Source organism: Dunckerocampus dactyliophorus, chromosome 6 (genome assembly GCF_027744805.1).
Source record: "Dunckerocampus dactyliophorus isolate RoL2022-P2 chromosome 6, RoL_Ddac_1.1, whole genome shotgun sequence".
NCBI classification, from domain to species: Eukaryota; Metazoa; Chordata; class Actinopteri; order Syngnathiformes; family Syngnathidae; genus Dunckerocampus; species Dunckerocampus dactyliophorus.
The window spans coordinates 30,978,687-31,000,751 of record NC_072824.1 but is presented as its reverse complement, the minus strand read 5'-3'; the positions used below and the strand labels follow the sequence as shown (position 1 = coordinate 31,000,751).

Here is a 22,065-nt window from a genome sequence, read left to right as displayed (position 1 = left end):
TTTAGTTATATTTTATTATTTATATTTTTATTTGTATATTTTATATAGCCTATTTTTAGAATGTGGCACCGGACGATAAATAAAAAAAAATGTCCCCCCCGGTTGCACTTTGGACACCCCTGGGCTGGAGCGTTGTCTTTGTACTAACCTGCAAATAGTCTCTGAAAGACCATGGCCAATTTACGAACAACAAATGTTGGTCAGCAGCATATTTAGTTTTACTTCATGTACTGTAACCTGTAGTTTTGATGTCTGTTCCAGGAAAGAAAGATGAGGATGCAGTTGCCGACACAGTAGACATCCCAAAGAGGACCACGCCTGCTAAAGGTAACCTGAGTCTAATCAACATTGTAACAGGCTACGCCTTGTTGTCGATGGCAACATCTTTACCTTCTCTTCCACCGTTGACCTCGTTTCTCACGCTCTCCCTCATAGGCTATGAGCTGTTGTTCCAGCCAGAGGTGGTCCGCATCTACACCTCTCTGTTGAAGGAGTCGAAGAACCCCACCGTGCTAGAGGCCTCAGCTGGAGCTGTGCAGAATCTATGCGCTGGACGTTGGACAGTAAGAACCCTCTTTGCATGATCAGCCCTTTTTATTTTGCCAACATGGACCCACGAGAAGCAGTTGGTGGGACGATTCCATAAGCATCTAGATACATGGGTTAAGATACGATTTTAAAAAAAGGACACATTTTAAAAGCAAAACGATTTGATACAATGTACAAACAATACGATTCTGTTCAATACGACTCCACGGTTACATTTGTTGATATAGACATGAATCTCACATTATAAAATAAAGAAGCCAATTCTATAAAAGTGTCATTCTTACAGGTGCAATAATAATAATATAAAACAATAATAATAGTAATAATAAGATAATAGTGAAAGGCACCCAAAGCGCTTCACACTTTTTGCATGTTTTAGTTGTCCCAGGAAACAGTAGCTCTTTCCTTGGCAGGAGCCAATCACATCGTTGGAGGTCATTGTACATAACAGTCTGACTCAGTGTCATCTTTCAAATAACACTTTACTAACACTAAATTCATCACACAGCAACTGAACACTCAAAAGGTGCATATACAAACATGTCCAAATATGAGTTTAAAATGAAAAAAACACATTTTAAAGTTTTCCCATAAGGCATTGCGTCTAAGCAACACATTCATTGGGGCTCTGCAATGATGTTAGCTTCCCTCTAGGCTTTGGCCTCTGGGTCCTCTGGCTGCATTGCAGTACCAGCCACCATTTGCTAAGCTTTCTATGCTCCTCCAATGAAATGGTTTTCTGAAATGAAATGCATTATGGGAAAACTTAAAAATGTTGTTTTTTTATATATTTAACTGATATATTAAACTCATATTGGTACATGTTTGGATATTTCTGAGGTATAACGTTTGAGTGTTAAGCTGCTGTGTGATGAGTTTCATGTTGTTTGTAAGATGAAACCGTGAGACTGTAATGAGTAATGACCTCCTGCATTTTCTAGAAGATTGACAAGCTGGTCGTGAATTTTTCCATAGCTCATGATTGGCTCCTGTCAAATCAAGAGCTGACTGGTCCTGGCGGACTTGTGTGTGACTTGTGTGCTCCCAAATGCTGATACCATGTGGGAATGCATAAAGGTTAGATTTAATGCCGTTATTGAGTGCTAATGTGCATATTTGTGGTGCACAACCTCTCTGAAAGACCAAATTCCAAGCTCGTACTGGTGGATGGTAGCTCTGTATTCATTAGATTGCTATATTGTACATATGTTTTGCTGATGTGTTGAAACTCTAGCGCGCTGCTAATGCTATTTACATCCATTCTCGTCTTCAGTCATGGTAAGCTACGGAGCATGCATGACAATCCTTCTGCTGGCAGCCCACACTCTCACATTGCAGTCCTTACTCACTGCAAACCCGTTGCTGGTCTTACGATACCGGGTGCATGTCTCTACAATGGATTTATGGCTGATTCTTATCGATCCAGGAGGCTGCCGCCGATATCTCGCTTGTCAAACCGGATATCCGGTCGCATGGGTTTAATAAACCTGTTTTAAATTGTATCTCTTTATTCGTGTAGTATGGCAGATACATTCGTGCCCTGCTGCGCCAGGAGAAAGGCCTGCCCATGATGACTGAGTTACTGGCCCACGGCAATGACAGAGTTGTTCGAGCGATGTCCGGGGCCCTCCGCAACCTGGCAATCGATGCTCGCAACAGAGACCTACTTGGTGAGGCTCGCGACTCCCTACGTGTTTGAATAAAGTCATACCTTCCGATAGAAATTCCAGTAATTGCAATAATATAACGCTAATGTTAAAGCATTTTATTGCTGTGCTGCGTTGCCAGGCAAACATGCAGTGCCTCACCTCGTGGCCAACCTGCCTGGTGGCGGTCAGAGTCAGCCTGTGCGAGCGCTGTCGGAGGCAACAGTGGTGTCTGTTTTGAGCACGCTCCATGAGGTGCTGGGCTCCAGTCTGGAAGCAGCAAAGACTCTCAGGGCCTCACAGGGAATTGAGAGGCTAGTCCTCATCAACAAGGACGGGTAAGGGGTTTTCACAGAATTGCAGCACGCATGCAGGGATTTAAATCTTGTCAGTGTTTGAGAAGTTCCCTGTCTTCTCTCACCACACCACCAGGAATCGTTCAGAGAGGGAAGTGCGCGGTGCTGGTCTGGTACTGCAGACGGTGTGGGGCTATAAGGAGCTGCGGCGCACTTTAGAAAAGGATGGATGGAAGAAAACAGACTTCATGGTCAACCTAAACCCTTCCAGCAACACCACCAGGGCCAACGGCGGATATGAGGACAGCACGATGCCACTCATAGACAAAGGTCAGATTCATTTCACATGCTTATAGCTTATGTTTTTTTTTGTTTTTTTTTTGTATATATTTTTTATTTTAATAATTAAAAAAAAAAATTCTCATTTGTAGTCCCCCTTAGTGTACATTTGCAATTAAATTATGTTTTGTCTGACGTGCAACCTGTAGTTTAAAATGCACGTCTGAACACCTCATTTCTGTGGGTGCTTGCTGTACTTGTAATGCGGTTCAATAAATGATAACTTTCCCCATCTATTCCAGCACCCATTAACTCATTCAATCCCAGCCATTTTTCAAAAGGCAACCACTTCAGTACCGGACATTTTAGACTATTTTGACTGATCTTTCAAGGAACACAGAATATTGTGTTCTACAATAAACATGGAACCTACCAAAAGAAAGATTAGACTCCCGTATTTCATCAGAGGGAAAAAAATGTCTGTTTTTACGGCTTTAAACTGCTCTAAAAGGGATATCTATTAATGTGCAGTTGCATCATCACCTCATTTTGCCTCTCGTGCAAAAAAACGTGAAAGACGTATAAATACGTCTTTGGGATTGGGCGTTCGAGTTTATAAAAACGAATAAATGCGACTTTGGTATTGAATGAGTTAATATAGTCACACCAGTTGTGCCACACCGCTTTGGCGGTTCGAATTTCATGGCTTCACACCATCATGATTTTTATAAAATATGAATTAATACATCATGCTGTTTTGTGGTTGAATATAATATTTTTTGCCTAAAGGAAGCAATGTCAAACATAGAAATGTCTAAATGAACTAAAATACAAATGTAAGACATTAAGACGCATTCAAATTGGGATATGCCGTGTTCTACACTGGTCACTAGATGGCAGTAGGTGACACAAGTGCCAGAATTGATTGCTGGAACAGGCTTTTATTGCAGGTTTTAAGTGTCTCCATACAGGCATAATAATTATAATCATAATAATTATTCATAATAATTAATAATAATAGAGGGCGTAATTCAGACAAAACTCGACTCGCTTCCTGTCCAGAACACATTAATACTATATTGGATTATAGGAGTGTAAGGTGACTATAGGGATGTTATTTCATCTTTAGAGGACTCTAATAATGTTAAAAAGCGTATTTAGAAGGTTGTAAACAGGTTTTCTATGCTCTGACTCTAAGGAATCCTACTTGGCTGAAATACACTTACCACGGTCGGGTCTAGAACCAGTTAACCAGGACGACTGAGGGACTACTGTACTTACACATCTTTTTGCCCTCATATTTTTGAATGGAGATACCCGAGTGCTGCATAGGGAACCTTTAGCGCCAGGAGGGGTTCTCAACTGGTCTTACTCTGGGACCCACGTTTTCCTGTGGTCACGACGCACTTTATTATTGCATATCATCTGTTTTTATCTTTTCTGTGTTCAGGAGGGAAAAGTGAACAAGAAATGATTCCAATGAATGACATGGGACCAGGCAAGTAATCCCCAAATAAGCACATGCAACTAATTTGTATCCCTCTTACAGTGATTTGATACATGAGATTAAACGTAGCAGCGTTTTACTATGGTATCACAACTCACTCATACCACTGGTCTGACTGTGCTCCTCTCATTAGACGCCTACTCCACACTGGACCAGAGGGGGAGAAGGAACACTCTGGACAACACAATTGAGCCTGATGAGAAAGATGCAGTACAGGTAGCAGTCCCTAACCTTTAGCATCTTTTTTTTTTTTTTGGTCAGAATTGTTTTCTATTTCAAGAGTAATGGTCACCGGCGTTTCACATATACTGTAAATTGTGGTAGATAAGCCGCCACTTATTTCTTAAACTTTGGACCCTGCGACTTACACAGCGGTGTGGCTGATCGACAGCTAAATTCTAATCTTGTGACATATCTATTTATATCAATTTACTTCTACTAGTTTAAATACTGTGCCGCTCGCGTGGCAGTGAGGAAACGGGAACTCTTTGTTTGGCAGGAGCCAAACAATAAAATGCCATTATTTTTTCTCATAGTATTAGAAGTTTTTTCTCTGAAAAATATGATTATTTTTCCTCATTCAATCTGATTATGTTTCTCATTACAATAAAACTTTTTTTATCATAATATTTTCATATTCTCGTAAAATTATAGTATTTTTTTTCTATTACTGCTGTTTTTTTTCCTCAGCTATTTGACTTTAAAATTTTCTTTTTGTAATTAGGACTTTATTCCCATAATATTTCAACTTTATTCTCGTAACATTATAGCTTTTACCGCAACCGAACTTTAATTGTTGTTTTTTGTTTGTCGTTACAACTTTTTTTTAAAATATATTTGTACTATATTCGTCTAAAATTATTTTTCCCGCATAATATTATGACTTTTTCTTGTTAATTACACCCTTTTGTCTCTTAACTCACTCAATCCCAGCCATTTTTCTTAAAATTTCTCTACAACGCGTAACCTTCTGCACACTACACTCCTGCACGCTCTCTCACTTCCTCCTTGCTGTCGAACGTGTTCATACATGCAAATGATCCATGCCGAGCTCTTATCAAATACACTTCTGCCACCTTGTGGCCGTTTCTATGGCTTAAAACTGCTAGAAAAGTGACCGCTTTTATTGTGCACTTGCCTCTTTCTTTTCCTCTTGCGCCAAAAAACATAAAAGACGTATAAATACGTGTAAATGCAAGCAAGCGTTCGGGTTAAAAAAAAAAACAACTTTTAAATATGTCTTTGGCATTGTTGTAAAATTAATGCTGGTTTTTCCATTTTTGCTGTTGCTATTTTTAGTTTTCTTGTTAAATATTTTTAGAATGTGCCGCGGGCCAATAAAAACCGCCACAAGAGGGCCACAAATGGCCCCCGGCCTGCACTTTGGACACCCCTGGTTTAGCATATTGACATTTTCTCATAGGAAAGCGAGACCTTGTCTTGTAACTATCGTCAGCTGTGAATTCCAGTCATATTCCACAACTGTGTTGCGATTGTTATCGTCACGAAACTGCCTCTGACATTCTGTTGCACAAATGGAAAAGCTGCGGGTGGGGGCGGGGACAGTGCCATGGGCACTCTGTGGGGTTATACTTTTGTGCAGGATTCACAGAGCGTGGTTACCAGCAGTGAACGTTGCGGCGTGAAACGACACGCCCATGGAAAGCATGTCACTGCACGTCCTCTTCCAGCTCCTGGTTTACATTTGTCTGGCACATTTCTCACTGCTGCTGTTGAACCTGCTACGTGAATTCAAACCAGACTAACATTTATAACGCCTTTTTCTTTGTCTCTGACACTGTTCAATGATTTATCTCTTAACCTGCCCGCTGCCCCCTCACCTGACACTTAATACTGAGTCTCCATGTCTTCTATCGCTGCCTTTCTGCTCTTCATTTCATTCCTCCTCTCCTGTTTCTCTGTCCCAGGGAGGGAGGTTTGGGGAGAGGCAGGCCTGTTTGCCTCTAATGGATTCTTATGATGGTTAGGCTACACCCACTGTCTAACTGCATGTCAGTGCATGGTATGTGTGTCCCTCAGGCAGCTGTGCTCCACTCACTGCATGGCCTTGTTTTGTGGATTACCAGTCAGCTTGTGTTGTACTGCAGCTACAGTGTGTGTTTATCTTTTGGTCACCGCCTGCAACTGCCACTATGGTTGCCGTTTTCTCAAATGTCTGACTTGTCGACTGTCTGTGAATATTGTCACTCATTCGAGTCATTGGATTCTCAGCTCGTTGAATGGACGGTAACTGGACTGCTTAGATTGGCCCAGAGGAAGTTTCGTCTCTCATCAGAAAGATGATGGGACAGCTCAAGAGTTGTCCTACGCAGTCCGAGCAGGCTTCATTAGTTCAGCTCTCGTGTTTGTCCTAGTTTCTCTGCATGAGCTCAGTGAGCACGCTCAGAGACCAGAGCTGTCCTATCTAGTCTTTGAGCATGCACCGACGAAGCCTACTTCTGAGTCTTGGCCCACCACTTGAGAATCCTTTTTCCAAGACAACCTGAACAGTCCAGTGGTGGTCCAGTCAATACCCTGAGAGTCATGCAATTGGACGTACGATGTTTTTGGGCGTGCGATTTTTGGTGGATTTTTGTTCGTGGAGAACATAGTTGTGGTGAGATCTCGACACGCATGGAAGGCATACGAAATATCTCAACGTTGGCCGCACTAATTCCGTATATGTGGGGTGTGCAACACGGGAGTCCGCAAGTGCGACATACAGTATGAAAAAAATTATTTTGCCCAAACCTGACACCAGCAAAAACGAACATGTTTTGCTCGTGTCGATCATTTATTCATTAATAAATTTTTGAAAAACCACAATAGAATGAAGGCTCACTGTACTGTACTGTTTTGTTTTTTTTTGTGTTGCTGATATCATACCAGATACCAGATATTAAAACAGTATTAGGGCCACGTTTTTGGAAAAAAAGAGATTTTGAGAATAGTCGTAAATTTAGGAGAAAAAACTTAAATATTACGGGAATAAAGTGGTAAAGAATAAGGATTACAAGAATAGGATTTTCTCTCAGCTCGGCAACTAACTTCAGGATGGAAGGAAACTTTTCTCGTGCTTCAGGCAAGCTTTTATTTATAATGTGGCAGCAAAACAGAGCACAGATTAGCATGTCTAGCCCTTCTCACTCCCACCCTCCTTACTCCGCCCCCTCTACATGCCCAAGGTTTTTTCTCTTAAATTTACAACCTAATTCCCGTAAATTTACAACTTAATTCTCATATTACGAGTTTTTTCATGTAAATCAACAATTTTCTTGTCATATTACAAGTCTCCTCAAATTTACGACTTTATTCTCATAATTATAAAAAAAACTCGTAATATTGCAACTTTTTTCTCGTAAATTTATGACTTTATTCTCATATTACGAGTTTTTGCTTGTAAATTTATGACATTATTGTCATAATATTACGAGTTCTTCTCGTAAATTTACGACTTTATTCTTATGAAATTATGACTTTATTCTCAAAATGAGATTTTTTTTTTCTCAATGTGGCCCTAATCCTCCGTTGTGAGATAACCCCCACACCCCAATATGTGGTCCAATGGAGGCGCGACTGACAATCTTATTTGTTCGGCCAACAAAAGTGTGAACACTAACCGAACCGCGCTCAAGTCTTTTCTCCACCCCTCCATATGATTTGATTGTTTATGTGACTCCCCCCCATGCAGAAAAACTGATGGTGTGCATCATGAGACGACAGCCTCCTCCTGCCCACTGCCCCTGCTGAACTGACAAAGAGGGACCTGAACACTACCGACGGGACTAACCACCGCCCTTCTTCTTCCTCCATCCTCCTCCTCCTCATGCTTTTGGAGCGTCTCTTTGCTCGTTATTACATTCCTCCTTTCGCCGCTGACCAATGAAACCCCATGACAAACTGGATAAACGGCGTGGCTAACGACAACAAGATTGTGACACAATGACCATCCCCCCCTCCCAAAAAACTAAAACTACAATAGGAGAAGGAGTCAGTTAGATACTGTGACTAAAAGACTAAAAAGCCTTCACCACTACGACACTAAGGCTCGCCTGGAAAACACTAATGCACTCATTCAGGTTTGAGCAGATACTCGGACGTCACATTTGGGTGTAATTGGACATGAATAATGCAGTGCTTGTGTAATTCCCCTCTCTCGACAACTCCACAAAACAAAAACAAAAAAAACAACAAAGATTTCTGATCCATGGATTCCTGTTTTGATATTGGTTTTTGCTTTTGTGCTGTATGACGTGTGCCAAATGACAATGCTGCCGCTACAACTGCCGTTACGGAGTTCTCTTCTATTAACCACTATAAAGACGCCGTCACTTGCTTTGTGGACAATGTTTGTCTGTGAAACTCCACGGCTGGGATGCCTGGGCGTGCTGCGCTTTCTATAGTTGATATCAATGTTTAAGGGGCGGAGGGTGGAATTTTAGATGTACTAAACCGACCTATATGTTTGCTAAAAGATGCATGTGTATATGTACAGGTATATATCTATACTGTATGTATATATACTGTGGATCCCAGCATATTCGCGGCCCCCCACAAATGGGCAGATTTTTGAATAAAACATTTTGTTGAGCATGATTTGATATTTACAACACCCCCTCGCTCACGGTGCAACCAAAGTAACACGGAAATAGGCGCCGACGCGACAAGGTACATGCAAAACCACTATTTTATGCTCATTTATAACCCGCAAGGCATGCTGGGAAGCCCACACACGCAGGAAGTTACCCGGCATGCCTTGGGGGTTATACACTAGCATGACATAGTCTTGTTTTGCATTTATATTTGTTGCCTTGTGTCTTCCACGTGTTTTATTTTTGGTTGCACCGTGAGGAAGTGAGGAAGGCCTTGTATGGGCGTCTCAATTACTCGTGCGACCCCTGCGAATAGCCGGGATCTACTGTGTACTTGGTATACAGTATATATGTGTACTGTATACATATTTGTACTACATCTTTTAGTTAAGACAGATGTGGATATGTAGATATCTTGCTATCTACGACAAACCGTAGTGAATCAGCGGATTTCTCTTTCCCGTACGTCCTTAATCATCTGAATGTCGTCCTACAGTACGGTGTTTGTGGGGGCCAACTGGAGTGCCTTGCTTACTCAGGACAGGTATGTTGGATGTGTCAGTCAAACCTGAGCCGTGATGTGGAATGCTTTAGTTTTGAGTCGGGCAAGTTGAATCTGTTCTTTTTAAAAACAAGGCGCTTTCGAAAACAAAACTCTTGGATTTTCTGGATCCGTGCGTCTCAAACACACCCGCCTTCATGTCTGCAGGAAAATGTCTTTTTGTTTGTTTGCCCGTATTCTGTCCAGGACGACACACTCTAGTGCCACCTAAGATGTACATACTTGATTGGAACAAGCACTAGGTGATGTTTTCTTTCACTTTGCTTATGCTTTTTCATGCCGTATTTTCACGTTGCTTTCAATAATGGGCCGTGTAGCGCGGGGCTTGGATTGTTTTGTCTAAGGAGGCATAGACCGCTGATTTGATGAAGAGGAGAAAAAGAATAAAAATAAAGCACATTTAAACTTTATATACAAGAGAATATTTGTTAATTTTAATGGCTTTATGTGTTTTTTTAAATATTGATTTGGGCTTCATTGTTTAGGGTGCTGGGGTGAACGCATATGCAATCAGTTTTCATGTTAGTGTCTTAATTAGAAAAATCCAACTATACATCTGTTGGAACCTCGAGGTTAAAAAACAAAAAAACACTAGTCTCTGCCTTGGCTCTTAAAGTTGCACATTCTCATTTATGAATGAATTATGTAACTAGCAATACTGTTTTTAATAAAAAAGAAAATTATATTTTCCCTCAGCCTGTGCTGTTTCACGTATATTTTGTGTATTTGTTGGGATATTTGGGGAAGGGGAAATTATGTGTTTGCAGGCGTCCTGTATGACGTCATCACCACTTGGCACTGTGGTACGGCTGGATGATACTGGAAACAATGGTATCGGTTTGATACTAATACATGGAATTGTATGATTTTTTTTTTTTTTTGCATTGAATTTTTTCACAATAAAACACAGACGTTATGCAAAACAAACATCAGTAGTCATTTTAACAATATGGAGAAAACAGGTTTGTGAAACGGAACTAAAAAATATCGCTCTATACTGACACGGACTTGACATCGATAGATAGACACCTGTTCCGTTCCGCCCTTACCGACTCAATGGCGCCATCGTCTGTTAGTGGATCAACGACGATATCATTGGTGTTTAGCATCATTGAGGCGATTTCATAACAGGTTTTGGGGAAAAACTTAGAATTGTGTAATAAAAAAACAAGGACTAGAATATCGGTAAGTAATGTTTTTGCTAGCTGTTAGCACCTTGTTGACCGCGCAGTACCGTTGGAAAGTTTTCGTCAGTGTAAAGTATGCCAATTTATTTACTTTTTTTGGACTATTTATGAGTCGGAACTAGTTGCTACAGGTTGGGATGGATACAATCTACGGCCAACAGTCGCTTAAAAAGAAAAATGTTTCCAATTGATGTAGGCAACTTAAGCCCAAGGTCACGTGGTGCAGACGTGAACGCCGTTGTGTAAGCGTTTGCACCTGCTTATTGATGGCGTTTCATGCTAGCGTTAACTTGGAAACGTGACAAGGTGTTGGCCTTGTGATTTGCTTCAATGAAGATTGCAGCGCAGACATGCAGTTCTACCAGTTGCGGGAGTTCGAGGTGAAGCTTCTTGAAGAGCTCCAGCGACAGCAAAATAGTGCACAGTTCTGCGATGCACTTTTGCAAACTGAAGGTGAGCCCATAAAAACCACAACAAAAAACACTTTGAAGTGTAAAGCATTTTTTCCCCTGTCTTTTGTTAGGTATCTCTGTACCCGTCCACAGCTGTGTCCTAGCAGCACTCAGCCCGTACTTTTCTCAGCAGTTAGCAGCCACCCCCTCCCCTCCATTCGGACAGAAGCGCCAGCTCCCTCTTCACGGTCTGAACACCCACACCCTCCTGAAGCTGGTCGGTCTTCTCTACTCAGGGGAAGTGCAGGTGAGCGAAAGGGATGAGAATGACGTGATGGCTGCTATCCACAAGTTTGGGATGACACCCTTTGTGGAAAGACTGGGGACCAGAAAGGAGGTGGAACCCCGGGGTTGTCGCAGAGAGAGTGCAATGCGAGATGCACAAGTGCAGGCCCACGTGACCGGCATGAGAGATGTTGTGGAAAAGAAGAGGCGTGTATCTACAGAGACCCAATTAGAAAATCAACCTCTAACCCCAGAGCGTGTCCCCGTTCCATCCCAAAACAACCTGCCAGACTTGTGCGAGTCTACAACAAATCCCACCTCAAATACAGACATCTCCAATGATGCACCCGCTGATTCCGGCCATGTGCTGACTCAAGATGGACAAGGGACGGGTGGCACGAAGATGCCGCAAGATGAAAATGCCAACTCGGCGCAGAGGCAGTCATCCACTGGCAGTATCGCAAAGAAGAACATGGCGAAGATGAAGCAGGTGAACACGAAGCAGATTTCTGTCAAGGTGAGGAAAGGAAAGAAAAAGTAGCTGGGGTGTCCAAAGTGTGGCTTTGGGGCCATTTTTACAGCAGCGCTCGTTGAGAGGAGCGATGCGTGTTAGGGTAGGCCTGTCACCATAACCGATACATCAATTAACCGCACGATAAATAAAAACAAACTTGATAATTTTGCCGATCGTGATAAATTGACGTATGTGCATGCGTGTTTGTTGGCGCTAGCGCGTGTCGTGAGGAGTAACAAGCAAGCAAACGCAAATGGATGATTCTCTTGAAAGGGCTACCAGCGAATGAGAGCATTCACAGGCGTACTAGCGAGGGTGCAGTGACTTTCGAGGGTCACGACGCACAGACTCCAGTGATTTGAAGCCATAGCCATGTGGAAATACACTGCAAACATATTAAACAGAGGAAACAGTGTGGAATACTTTCTTGGTGCCTGTTGTGTATAAAACACCATCCGATGTCAATGTCAGCCCGTTTGAACGTCGTCGTTTTGTGACATGAAAAAGTTTGTGACAAAGGCAATGAAATAAATCAAACAAAACGCTGGAACTTACATTTCAGCTGCCGTGATTCCCCACGGATAACACCTCATTGTGCACCAAACGCATTTTGCTGCATCCAAAACATCTACTTTGACCACAAAATGTTACACCTCATTAAACGTAAACAGTGTAGTCCACACAGAGCTGTACAGTGGTGTGAAAAAGTTTTTTCCCCCTTCCCGATGTCTTATTTTTTGGCATGTTTTTACGCACTTAAATGATGAGATCATCAAACAAATTTAATTAGTCAATGACAACACAACTGAACATAAAATGCAGTTTTTAAATGAAACCTTTTATTAAGGGAGAAAAAAAATCCAAACCTACATGTTCCTGTGTGGAAAAACTTGTTGCTCCTTGAACCTAATAACTGGTTGGGCCCCCCTTAGCAGCAACAACTGCAATCAAGCATTTGCGATAACTTGCAATGAATCTCTTACAGCGCTGGGGAGGAATTTTGCAGAATTGTTGTCATTCAGCCACATTGGAGGCTTTTCCAGCATGAAGCGCCTTTTTAAGGTCAGGCCACAGCATCTCAATAGAATTCAGGTCAGGACCTTGAATAGGCCACTCCAAAGTCTTCATCCATTCAGAGGTGGACTTGCTGGTGTGTTTTGGATCATTGTCCTGCTGCAGAACCCAAGTTGGTTTCAGTTTGAGGTCACCAACAGATGTCCGGACATTCTCCTTCAGGATTTGTTGGTAGACAGCAGAATTCATGGTTGCATTTATCACAGCAAGTCTTCCAAGTCCTGAAGCAGCAAAACAACCCCAGACTATCACACTACCACCACCATATTTTACTGTTGGTATGATGTTCTTTTTTTGAAAACTTTTGTCTCGTCCTACCACGGAGTATTTTCCCAAAGATCTTGAGGATCATCAAGATAATCTTGTTTTTGTTCAGCAGTGGTTTTGGTCTTGGAACTCTGCCATGCAGGCCGTTTTTGCCCAGTGTGTTTGTTCTGGTGGAGTCATGAACACTGACCTTAACTGAGGCAAGTGAAGCCTGCAGTTCTTTGGATGTTGTTGTGGGGTCTTTTATGACCTCTTGGATGAGTCGTTGCTGTGCTCTTGGGGTCATTTTGGTTGGTTGGCCACTCCTGGGAAGGTTCACCACTGTTCCATGTTTTGGCCATTTGTGGATAATGACTCTCACTGTGGTTGGCTGGAGTCCCAAAGCTTTAGAAATGGCTTTATGACCTTTTCCAGACTGATAGATCTCAACTAATCTGAGTTATGTTTTAACGGGGGGGGGGGGGGGGGCAATCACTTTTCCAAACCGGGCCATATAGATTTTTTTTTCTCCCTGAATAATAAAAAGTTAAAAACTGCATTTTGTGTGCAGGTGTGTTGTCATTGGCTAATATTTACATTTATTTGACGATCTGAAACATTTAAGTGTGATAAACATGCAAAAAAAAACCAAGAAATCAGGAAGGGTACAAACACTTTTTGACACATTGACACACAATGTGAACTTCAGTAATTTCTCAGTTGTTTTTTTATATTCAGACATAATAAAAGTGACACCGATTCAAACTCAGAAATAGTGTGACAATGTTTTTTTTTAAAGCAATTTTTGCTAAGATACTTATTTTCATTGTTTTTGTCTTTTTTAAAAATTATTTAAAAGCTTTTGATCTTCAAATTACATTGTTAAATATTCTTTAGAAATGAAAGTTTATTGCTTTTGATACGTCGTCCTCACATTATGCCATACATTACATTCATGAAAAAAATGGTCTCAAAATAATATCATTTATCGCCAATAATTTGTAGAACAATTTTTGTCCAGCCAAATTTGTTACTGTGACGGGCCGGTGTTAGGGTCTCTGAAAATGTCCAATATGAGCAGGAAAAAGTGGCTACATTTTGAGAAACAGGCTGTAGAGGGGTGTGAATACTCGCTAAATATAGACACAAACACTGAGCCCAGGGGTGTCCAAACTTTTTCCAGCGAGGCTCACATTGTGAAAAATGAAAGGATGCAACTTTGCCACTTTGATGTTTTGTAAAATCCGCTAAGACGTGATATATATTTCAAGAAAAAAACTGCATCTCAGCTTTGTGCTATACTGTTGGTGAAAAGGCCAACTTTCTTTCCCACAATTTTTGCTGTTTTTTTTTTTTTATTTGTATTTTGCAACTATTTCCACTTTGGTCTTAAATAATCTTTCTTTTTGTAATATTATGACTATTTGCATAATGTTTTGACTTTAATACCACTATAGTAGAACTTTTTCCCCAAACTAAATTGTTAAAAAATTACAACTTTTTTTGTTTTGTTTGTTTTTTGTCTTCGGGCTTTGAGGGGGGAAAAAAAATCACGTCATGTTTTTTTTTCCCCCCCTTTAAGGCTTAAACTCTATACGACTAAAATGTTGCTTTTTTCCTTGTTAGAATTCTCTTTCAGCTTCCTTCATGTCAATTTTATTCTCCTATATCTTGTAACATAACTTTTTCCGCAACCTGATTTTCCAAAAATACAACTTTATTTGTTGGTTTCACATAATATTAAGACTTAAATTAGTTTTTTTAATATTTCAACCCTATGCTACTAAAATTATGTTATTTTTCCTCACAAATTATGATGCTCTTCTCTTAAAATTCCGATTACAATTTTTTTCTCCTAATAGTTTGACTTTATTCTGATTTTTACATTTTTGCTGAGAAGCACTGACATCCGGGAGAAACTGAGTAGAACCGCTGCTCCTCCGCATTGAGAGGAGCCAGATGAGGTCAGGATGCCTCCCGGACACCTCCCTGGGGAGGTGTTCAGGGCACGTCCGACCGGTAGGAGGCCTCGGGGAAGACCCAGCACACGTTGGAGACACTATGTCTCTCAAGTGGCCTGGGAGAAGCTGGATGAAGTAGCCAAGGAGGGGGAAGGTCTGGGCTTCTCTGCTTAGGCTGCTGCCCCCGCGACTCGACCTCGGATAGGCTGAAGAAGATGGATGGATGGATTTTTGAAAAACCGTGAAAGTGAAGCTGCGAAATTTGAAGTGCTGAGGGACGGCTGTTTTTGGATCACTCATGTAATCACGCTCTCGTCTCGGATTTCCCCGTTAGGTGAAGCTGAGGAGGAGCAGGAGGAAGACAAAAGGACACGCGTGGGAGGTGGTGTCCATACAAGAAGATGAGCAGACAATGTCGTCATTTTCGTCCTTGTCTCAGGTAAGAGAAACCAACACACTTAAAGGGTCACTGACATGATTTTTCAACTTTGCTTAAATATGTCCTATATTTTTTGTAATTATGTTCTATGTTGTTTGCGTTTTTGAAAGTGAACGTTAAATTAGTCAAAATGACATTTTTTGTACGTGGCAGCGGCCGTGTTAGTGGGCAGTCGTCAGAAAAGAGGCGTTTCCCAAGTGACGTCTGCGAAGGCGCAGCTCTCATCTCAGGCAGAGTAAACAAAGATGAGAGAATGGGCGAGATAGAAGGAGTTTACAATCCTTAGAGCAAAGATTTGAGCCATGTGTCATTAGTTCTCGAGGAGGAAGAAACATCTGGAGATGAAATACAGGCCTTGGAGAACATGGAATTAAGCCAACTTTATGTCTGATGCTGAGGTGTCCGATGACAGACATGGAGATGATTGTGAGTGTAAATGACCTTGGCGTTGCTTATCCTTCGATTATTGTTTTAAATTAGATTTTTAATGAGCTAAAGGGCTCTTTGGAGCCTTTTTTTTTATTGTGTTTGTACGTATGGCGATTTTGTAGACTTGCTGTGTAAAGGCTGGCTCATGCTAGCGTCCACGGAGAACAATATCATGTTAACGTTTATTTAATACTGTGCGTGCGTGTGTGTGTGTGTGTGTGTGTGTGTGTATACAGTGGTTTGAAAAAGTGTTTGCCCCCTTACTGAATTTTTTTTTTTGCATGTTTGTCACACTTAAATGTTTCAGATCATCAAGCAAATTTAAATATTATTCAATGACAACACAGAAGAATGTAAACAGGTTTTCTATGCCCTAACTATGACAATATTGTATTTATTTGTAGTGAATCCTATTTACTTGGTCGGGTCTGGAACCAATTAACCGCCATGAAGAAGGGATTACTGTATTACCGATGCCTGATTTTTTTATTTTTTTTTTATTTTTAATTTGTTTTAGTTTTGAAGTAAAATTTTAGCCAGTATAGGATTTTTATTAAGTATATACTCTTTGCACAGTTAAAAATGAAATGTCTGTTTTTTTGGTCTTATTGACAGCAATTTAGATTTATGCATTATTTGTCTGCATGCAGTTATCATGTCCCTCCTCATTTATTAATGAATTCATTTAAAATGCACTTCGGTCATATCATTTTGTGTATTGTGTCAAGTGATGACTAAAAAAAAAAACAAATCATAAATAAAAACTTTTATAAAAGTGGGTCGCGACTTAATGACCACTGGAAAACGTGGGTCCCGAGTCGAGACCGTTTGAGAACCCCTGGTCTAACAAAATAGTAGTAGTAAAGTAGTAGTAAATAAAATGCTGAGTGATGCCAGCTTCCAGACTAACTTTGATACCTGGGGAAGCCCACTTGATGTTCCCTCTGTATGTGCTTGTAGGTACTTGCAGTATTGGGGTGTTTAAGTCTTGAGTGTTGCTGCTTGTTTCATTCCAATGAATTTGTTTAATTCATTTCAATAGCACCCTCTGCTGGTTGCTGCCAAGTACCGCGCTCCACTATTCTTCAATTGCTTGAGTGCGATGAAGCTCACTGTAATATAATATGTATAATAGAAGCAGTATTGCATCAGGAATATGAATTATAGTGCACATGAACCACAAAACATTGATGCATCACATCACAGTCCTTACCTAATAACCTTTAGGGACGTGACGTACAAAGAAAGACTTCACATTGTACAATTCACAGTTTTGCATGTCCAAAAAGGAGTAGGAAGAAGCAAAGCTTAATTAATCTTACTCCCCACCCGTTTCGCATCAATTGGAATACATTTTTTCACTTTTTGTATTCCAAATGTAGTCTTTACTAGTTTAAAATACATAGGAAAGTGATAAGGTAGGATGACCAGCTTTTTGTGAAAAGCAATTTCACAATTTACACACATTTTTTTGCTTTTCTGACAGCTCAAATATCTATTTACAATTTTCACATGTGGAACTGAACTGCGTGTGCACGTGTTAAAATTTCCATACGATGCGTAGTCTCCTGCTGGCTACACTCCTCCACGCTTTTCCACTTCCTTTTTGTCATGTATGTTTTTTTTTTCCATTCAAATTCCCATGTTGAGCTCTTATCAAATGCGCTTCTGCCACCTTGTGGCCGTTTTTATGGCTTAAAACTGCTCTAAAAGTGACATCTATTAGTGTGCAGTTGCGTCATCACCTCTTTTCCTCGCACGCAAAAAAAACAACCTTAAAAGACGTGTGAATACGGCGTTCGCGATTATACAAACGTATAAATACATCTTTGGTATTGAAAGAGTTCATGAGAATGGTGACTATCTCTCCATAGGAAGGCTCTAGCCACAAAAAAACACAGAAAGAGCCGCCCAACATCCAGCCGCCACCCTCCATGGCCCACCCACCCCACAATACATCATCTGAAAGCAGCAAGTCCGCCACACCTCCAGCTCACCCCTACAACACTCCTCACCCATCATGCCGCAGCCGTCGCACGCCGCCACACCAGCATGAACAGCTTGCATGTGACGGCCCCGCAGAAGAATTCGAAGATCAGTTAGCGAAGATGTTGGAGGACATCATGAAGGGCCTGAACATCCTGCCCAACGTGGGGCTTCCAGAGGATGACGCAGGACAACAGAAGATTCTTGCTGCTGTCCCGGCATCTGAACTCCCGTGTGAGCAGAATGTTGGGATTCAAAGTGAGCAGCCATCAACACACGCAGGTGATTTCATGTATTTATTTGCATTATATATGCATGTTAGTTTAATTGGAGACTCTAAATTGTCCATAGGTGTGAATGTGAGTGCGAATGGTTGTTTTTCTACATGCGACCGGTCCAGGGTGTGCCCCGCCTCTCGCCCAAAGTCAGGGATAGGCTCCGGCATACCCCCGTCACCCTAGTAAGGACAAGCTGCATCGAAGATTAATGAATGAATGTTTCTCGATAGGTCTGATTACTCGCCGAATAGAGCGACAAAGTCACTTTGTTGGCAAGCCATCTTTGGGTCAGGCCTGTCACGATAACCTACAAATGAAGGCCGTTAAACGATATTATTGTCAACGTTATTTTGAGATTACATCAAGTACATCGTATCAAAAGCAATAAACGTTAAATTTTACGTTTAATAAGAGTTTTTAACATTGTAATTGTAATGTCTAGAGCTTTTAAATAAAATAAACATGAGTATACATGAAACAAAAAATCCTGGCTTGTTCTAAACGTGTGTTGTTTCTGTAGCTCAGGACCAACTCAACTGTGAAAGGGTTCCACGCGTTGATCCCGATGGCCTGATGATCCAGCAGCAAGGATTTATTCGGGATCTCTCGGCTGTGCAATCAGTGCGGGAAAACGATGGATCGAGCCATCTCAAGGGCAGTCAAAGCCATTTGTTTTCTGACACAACCGCCGTAGACCCATCTTTAGTCCCAGGCACCAATCATGGGGCGCAGTATCAACACTACCCGCCATTGCAGGACAAGCCTCCTGCGCAGAACCCGCAGTTCTTATCGACTCAAGTGTCAAATCCAAATGACAAACAGCCCTGGTCTTTGCTTTCCTTGCCTTGCTTGGATGATTTGCGACTTCCTCCGTGCCTCTCTCCGATAGACCCGTTCACCTCGTTCGCAGTCGACCAGCCCGTCACTAACATCAAGCAGCAGTTGTCTTGGTGTACGAACCCATGGCTCACGGAGCGATCTGGACTTCTACATTTTCCTCTTGCACACGGGGAAGATAAAAGGCCACCTTTATGGAACCCAAGTCAAGCGTACTGGCCGATGCGATGCTTGGACCATCAGCAAAGCAGACCTTGTACTACAAACCGCGTGCGCCAAACTGCCGCTGAAAGGAAATCTTACCCTCCCACGATGAAGAGAACTGCAGTACAGGAACAAAGTGTCACTTTGTCCTCGAGCTCTGGTCCTCGAGCTCCTAAAAAGAGAAAGGTGCGCACTGATCATGTACCAGATGCCACTGGTTCAGTCGATTACGGAATCAAAGTTGAGAAAGACATGAAGTTTTGTTCCGTTAGTTTGTCACGAAACAATATCCTCGCAAAGGAAAGAAACATATCCTCCCCAAGAGCACAAAACAGGAGCCTTGGACATTCAAAATTGTCCAACTCAAGCCAAACTCGCATCAAGACCAGGGGGGTCGGAAGAAGAAGAAGAAGAACTCGAGAGCCGCCAGGCTGCAAAGGCACAGATAGCTTCTCTGATCCAAAAGCCGCGGTCAACAGACGTACTGCCGCACTCAACCAAGTCCCTCTCTTCAAGCGGAAACGCGGGCGGCCGCCAAAAACCCCCACCGCCCCTCTAGTTATTTCAAAGAGCCAAACCGAGAAGCCAAACGCATCGCTAAAGATGGAGCCCGACAACAGTGTAAGGAAGCGAAAGTGCCCGAAAAGCAAGCGCCGAACGTCGGCGGCGATGCCCGTTCTACGGGAGAAGAGTGCGAATGCTGAGACGATTGCTGATCATTCCCAGCCTGACAATCACCACCAGGGTACTGCATGTCTTTATTGTACATATGCTCGTCAATGCAGTCATGAAAATTGAAATGAAGTGCATCCCCGCACGTTTGCAGATTCACAGATTTATGGTGAGAAAAAGTAATTATTTTTATTTTGTTCTCTGATAGTAGGCAGTTTTTTCCTACAGAAAACACACCTCATTCTCCATAAGTGGGTAATAATTTAGAAATATGTGATAATACAGGTAAGATTTTTACATGTTTATGTCTTTATGCTTCACTGATGATGATTTTTTCTTAAGCCTTGGAGAGTTCGGTTCTTGAACGTTGTATTCAACAGTTGTATATAACTTCTACACCGTCACACCAATTCCATGTGTTCATGCATCAGCTTACATTATCGTTGTAAGGGGGGGGGAATACATGACAAATTTCCAACAGGTTCTACAAATGATCAAAGACTGATCCAAAAAATGTAGGATTATTACAGTACTTTGTTGTGAATCACAATATGGGGGCAACTATGGCACTTGGAAGAGGTCTGCGCTCTGCGAGTGCTTCTCTAGTACTTTAAATGTGTTTAATGCGTGCGTGAGGCATATTTAGGGCTTAACATTGCATTGGGTCGCGAGTGAACAATGGAAATTGAAGAGAGATGGGGAGGGTTGAGGAGCTGCGTCTAATCTCTAATCTTTGCGTTGAATTTCGCGGCTTTGTTCTATTGTTTTTCAAAAATATATGAATGAGTAAATGATGCTTTATCGTGGTTGAATAGGGCCTAATCGTCAAAAAATAAGCATATTTAATCAAATTTTACATATGTTTTGCCTAAATGAAGCATTTTCAAGCATAAAAATGGCTAAATGAAGTAAAATAGAATATAAGGCATTCAGAAGATGCATTTAAAGATGTGATGTGTAGTATTCTACACTGGCCACTAGGTGTCAGTAATGTTATTGTAATGTAATGTTGATCGGCGGAACAGCAGGCTTTTATTGCAGGTTTGAATGATGTCACAACAGGCACAATCATCCCAAGCTCGGACTACTGTTGTGACCGTAACCCACGCCACTCAGAACCCCCACCATCACTAAGTATCGCGATCGTAGCCACAAATCTGCTCCATGTTTAAAATAAATTATGCTTTAAGATGCACCTGTAACATAAACAAGTGTATGTATTTTTTCTTTGCCTGAGGGCTTCTTTTATGCTCCACAGGCAACAAGCAAGGTTCCTCTCCCAGTGACGGCAAGGGACGTCCACACAACAAAATGCCTCTGGAGGCCAGCTTGAATGTTCAGAACCCTGCTACATGCCCATCTGCTGCCACTGAGTCAGCAGAGAGCCCCGCCCGCAAACAAACCGACGAGGAAATCGAGGTAGATGTTCTGCGGTTCTCTCCGGATAAAGCCCCTCTCATCGGGCAGTGTGAAGATTCTAGCTGGCTCCATCACACCGACCGCACCTCTGAAGAGGAGGAAGATGAGATCGATGTGACGGGATAATGGGATGTGATACTTTTCCCATGTTGCGTGACAAATTTCCACTCGGAATGTTCTCTCTGTTGTCCAGGTTTTAGTTTAATATTCACAGATATGCGATATGTTAACCTTTGTAAAAACAGACTTTTATCTACCTTGCTGTTTTTTCCCTCCAGTTTCTATTGTTCCTTGTTTGTTGTTCCTTGTTTTAATGTATTTCATGTTGTCTATACAAGTGTTGGCTGTTGGAATTATAATTATTCCGAGCATGTTTGCATCCTAAAAGTTAAAATAAGTCTTATTTGAAGTCTGTATAAAAAAATTATATAATTTACTATCAGTTAGGCTACAATGTGTTGGTCAGCATTTGCATTATAAAATAAGGGAAATGTACTGGAAAAATAAGGGAAACTGAAGCGTAAAGACCCAACTGGTGCAATCGTTTTTTGTTTGCTTGTTTTTTTTTTTTTGAAGGCCGGACTTTACCGGCTGAAGTGTTACACCGATGTTGCCCGAGTGTCACCGAGCAGGCCGGAAGCTGTGCTCCTCCGGCAGAACTGGAGAGGATTCTTTTTTTTCCATGAAAGCTAAACTACGGGGAAGAAGGGC

General features: G+C 41.6%; 2 protein-coding genes across 13 annotated transcripts in view; both read left to right on the top strand.

Moving 5' to 3' along the window:
* The window catches only part of ctnnd1 (catenin (cadherin-associated protein), delta 1), a 37,552-nt gene extending 27,711 nt beyond the window's left edge, over window positions 1-9,841 (top strand). For 7 of the 8 annotated variants that reach the window (XM_054778043.1, XM_054778048.1, XM_054778049.1 and 4 more), the window contains 9 exons: window positions 262-327; window positions 436-563; window positions 2,069-2,219; window positions 2,338-2,533; window positions 2,628-2,821; window positions 4,221-4,268; window positions 4,411-4,493; window positions 6,206-6,260; window positions 7,969-9,841. In XM_054778043.1, coding sequence (XP_054634018.1) covers window positions 262-327; window positions 436-563; window positions 2,069-2,219; window positions 2,338-2,533; window positions 2,628-2,821; window positions 4,221-4,268; window positions 4,411-4,493; window positions 6,206-6,260; window positions 7,969-8,027 — 980 coding nt within the window. In that variant the 3' untranslated portion in view covers window positions 8,028-9,841. The remainder of the gene's footprint in view (window positions 1-261; window positions 328-435; window positions 564-2,068; window positions 2,220-2,337; window positions 2,534-2,627; window positions 2,822-4,220; window positions 4,269-4,410; window positions 4,494-6,205; window positions 6,261-7,968) is intronic. The other variant, XM_054778046.1, reaches the window with a different exon arrangement.
* A 436-nt stretch (window positions 9,842-10,277) lies between these two features.
* Window positions 10,278-21,782, top strand: LOC129182227 (BTB/POZ domain-containing protein 18-like). Of its 5 annotated transcripts, XM_054778052.1 has the most exons (8): window positions 10,278-10,616; window positions 10,815-10,860; window positions 10,955-11,071; window positions 11,142-11,812; window positions 15,425-15,529; window positions 17,833-18,226; window positions 18,743-20,008; window positions 21,194-21,757. In XM_054778052.1, the coding sequence occupies exons 3-8, from the start codon at window positions 10,969-10,971 to the stop codon at window positions 21,478-21,480; spliced, it is 2,826 nt and encodes a 941-aa protein (XP_054634027.1). In that variant the 5' UTR covers window positions 10,278-10,616; window positions 10,815-10,860; window positions 10,955-10,968; the 3' UTR covers window positions 21,481-21,757. The 5 variants fall into 5 exon arrangements, with proteins under 5 accessions (XP_054634027.1, XP_054634028.1, XP_054634026.1 ...); XM_054778053.1 differs by lacking the exon at window positions 10,815-10,860; XM_054778051.1 differs by having other exon boundaries at window positions 10,278-11,071; window positions 21,194-21,756.
* The last annotated feature ends 283 nt before the right edge of the window (window positions 21,783-22,065 follow it).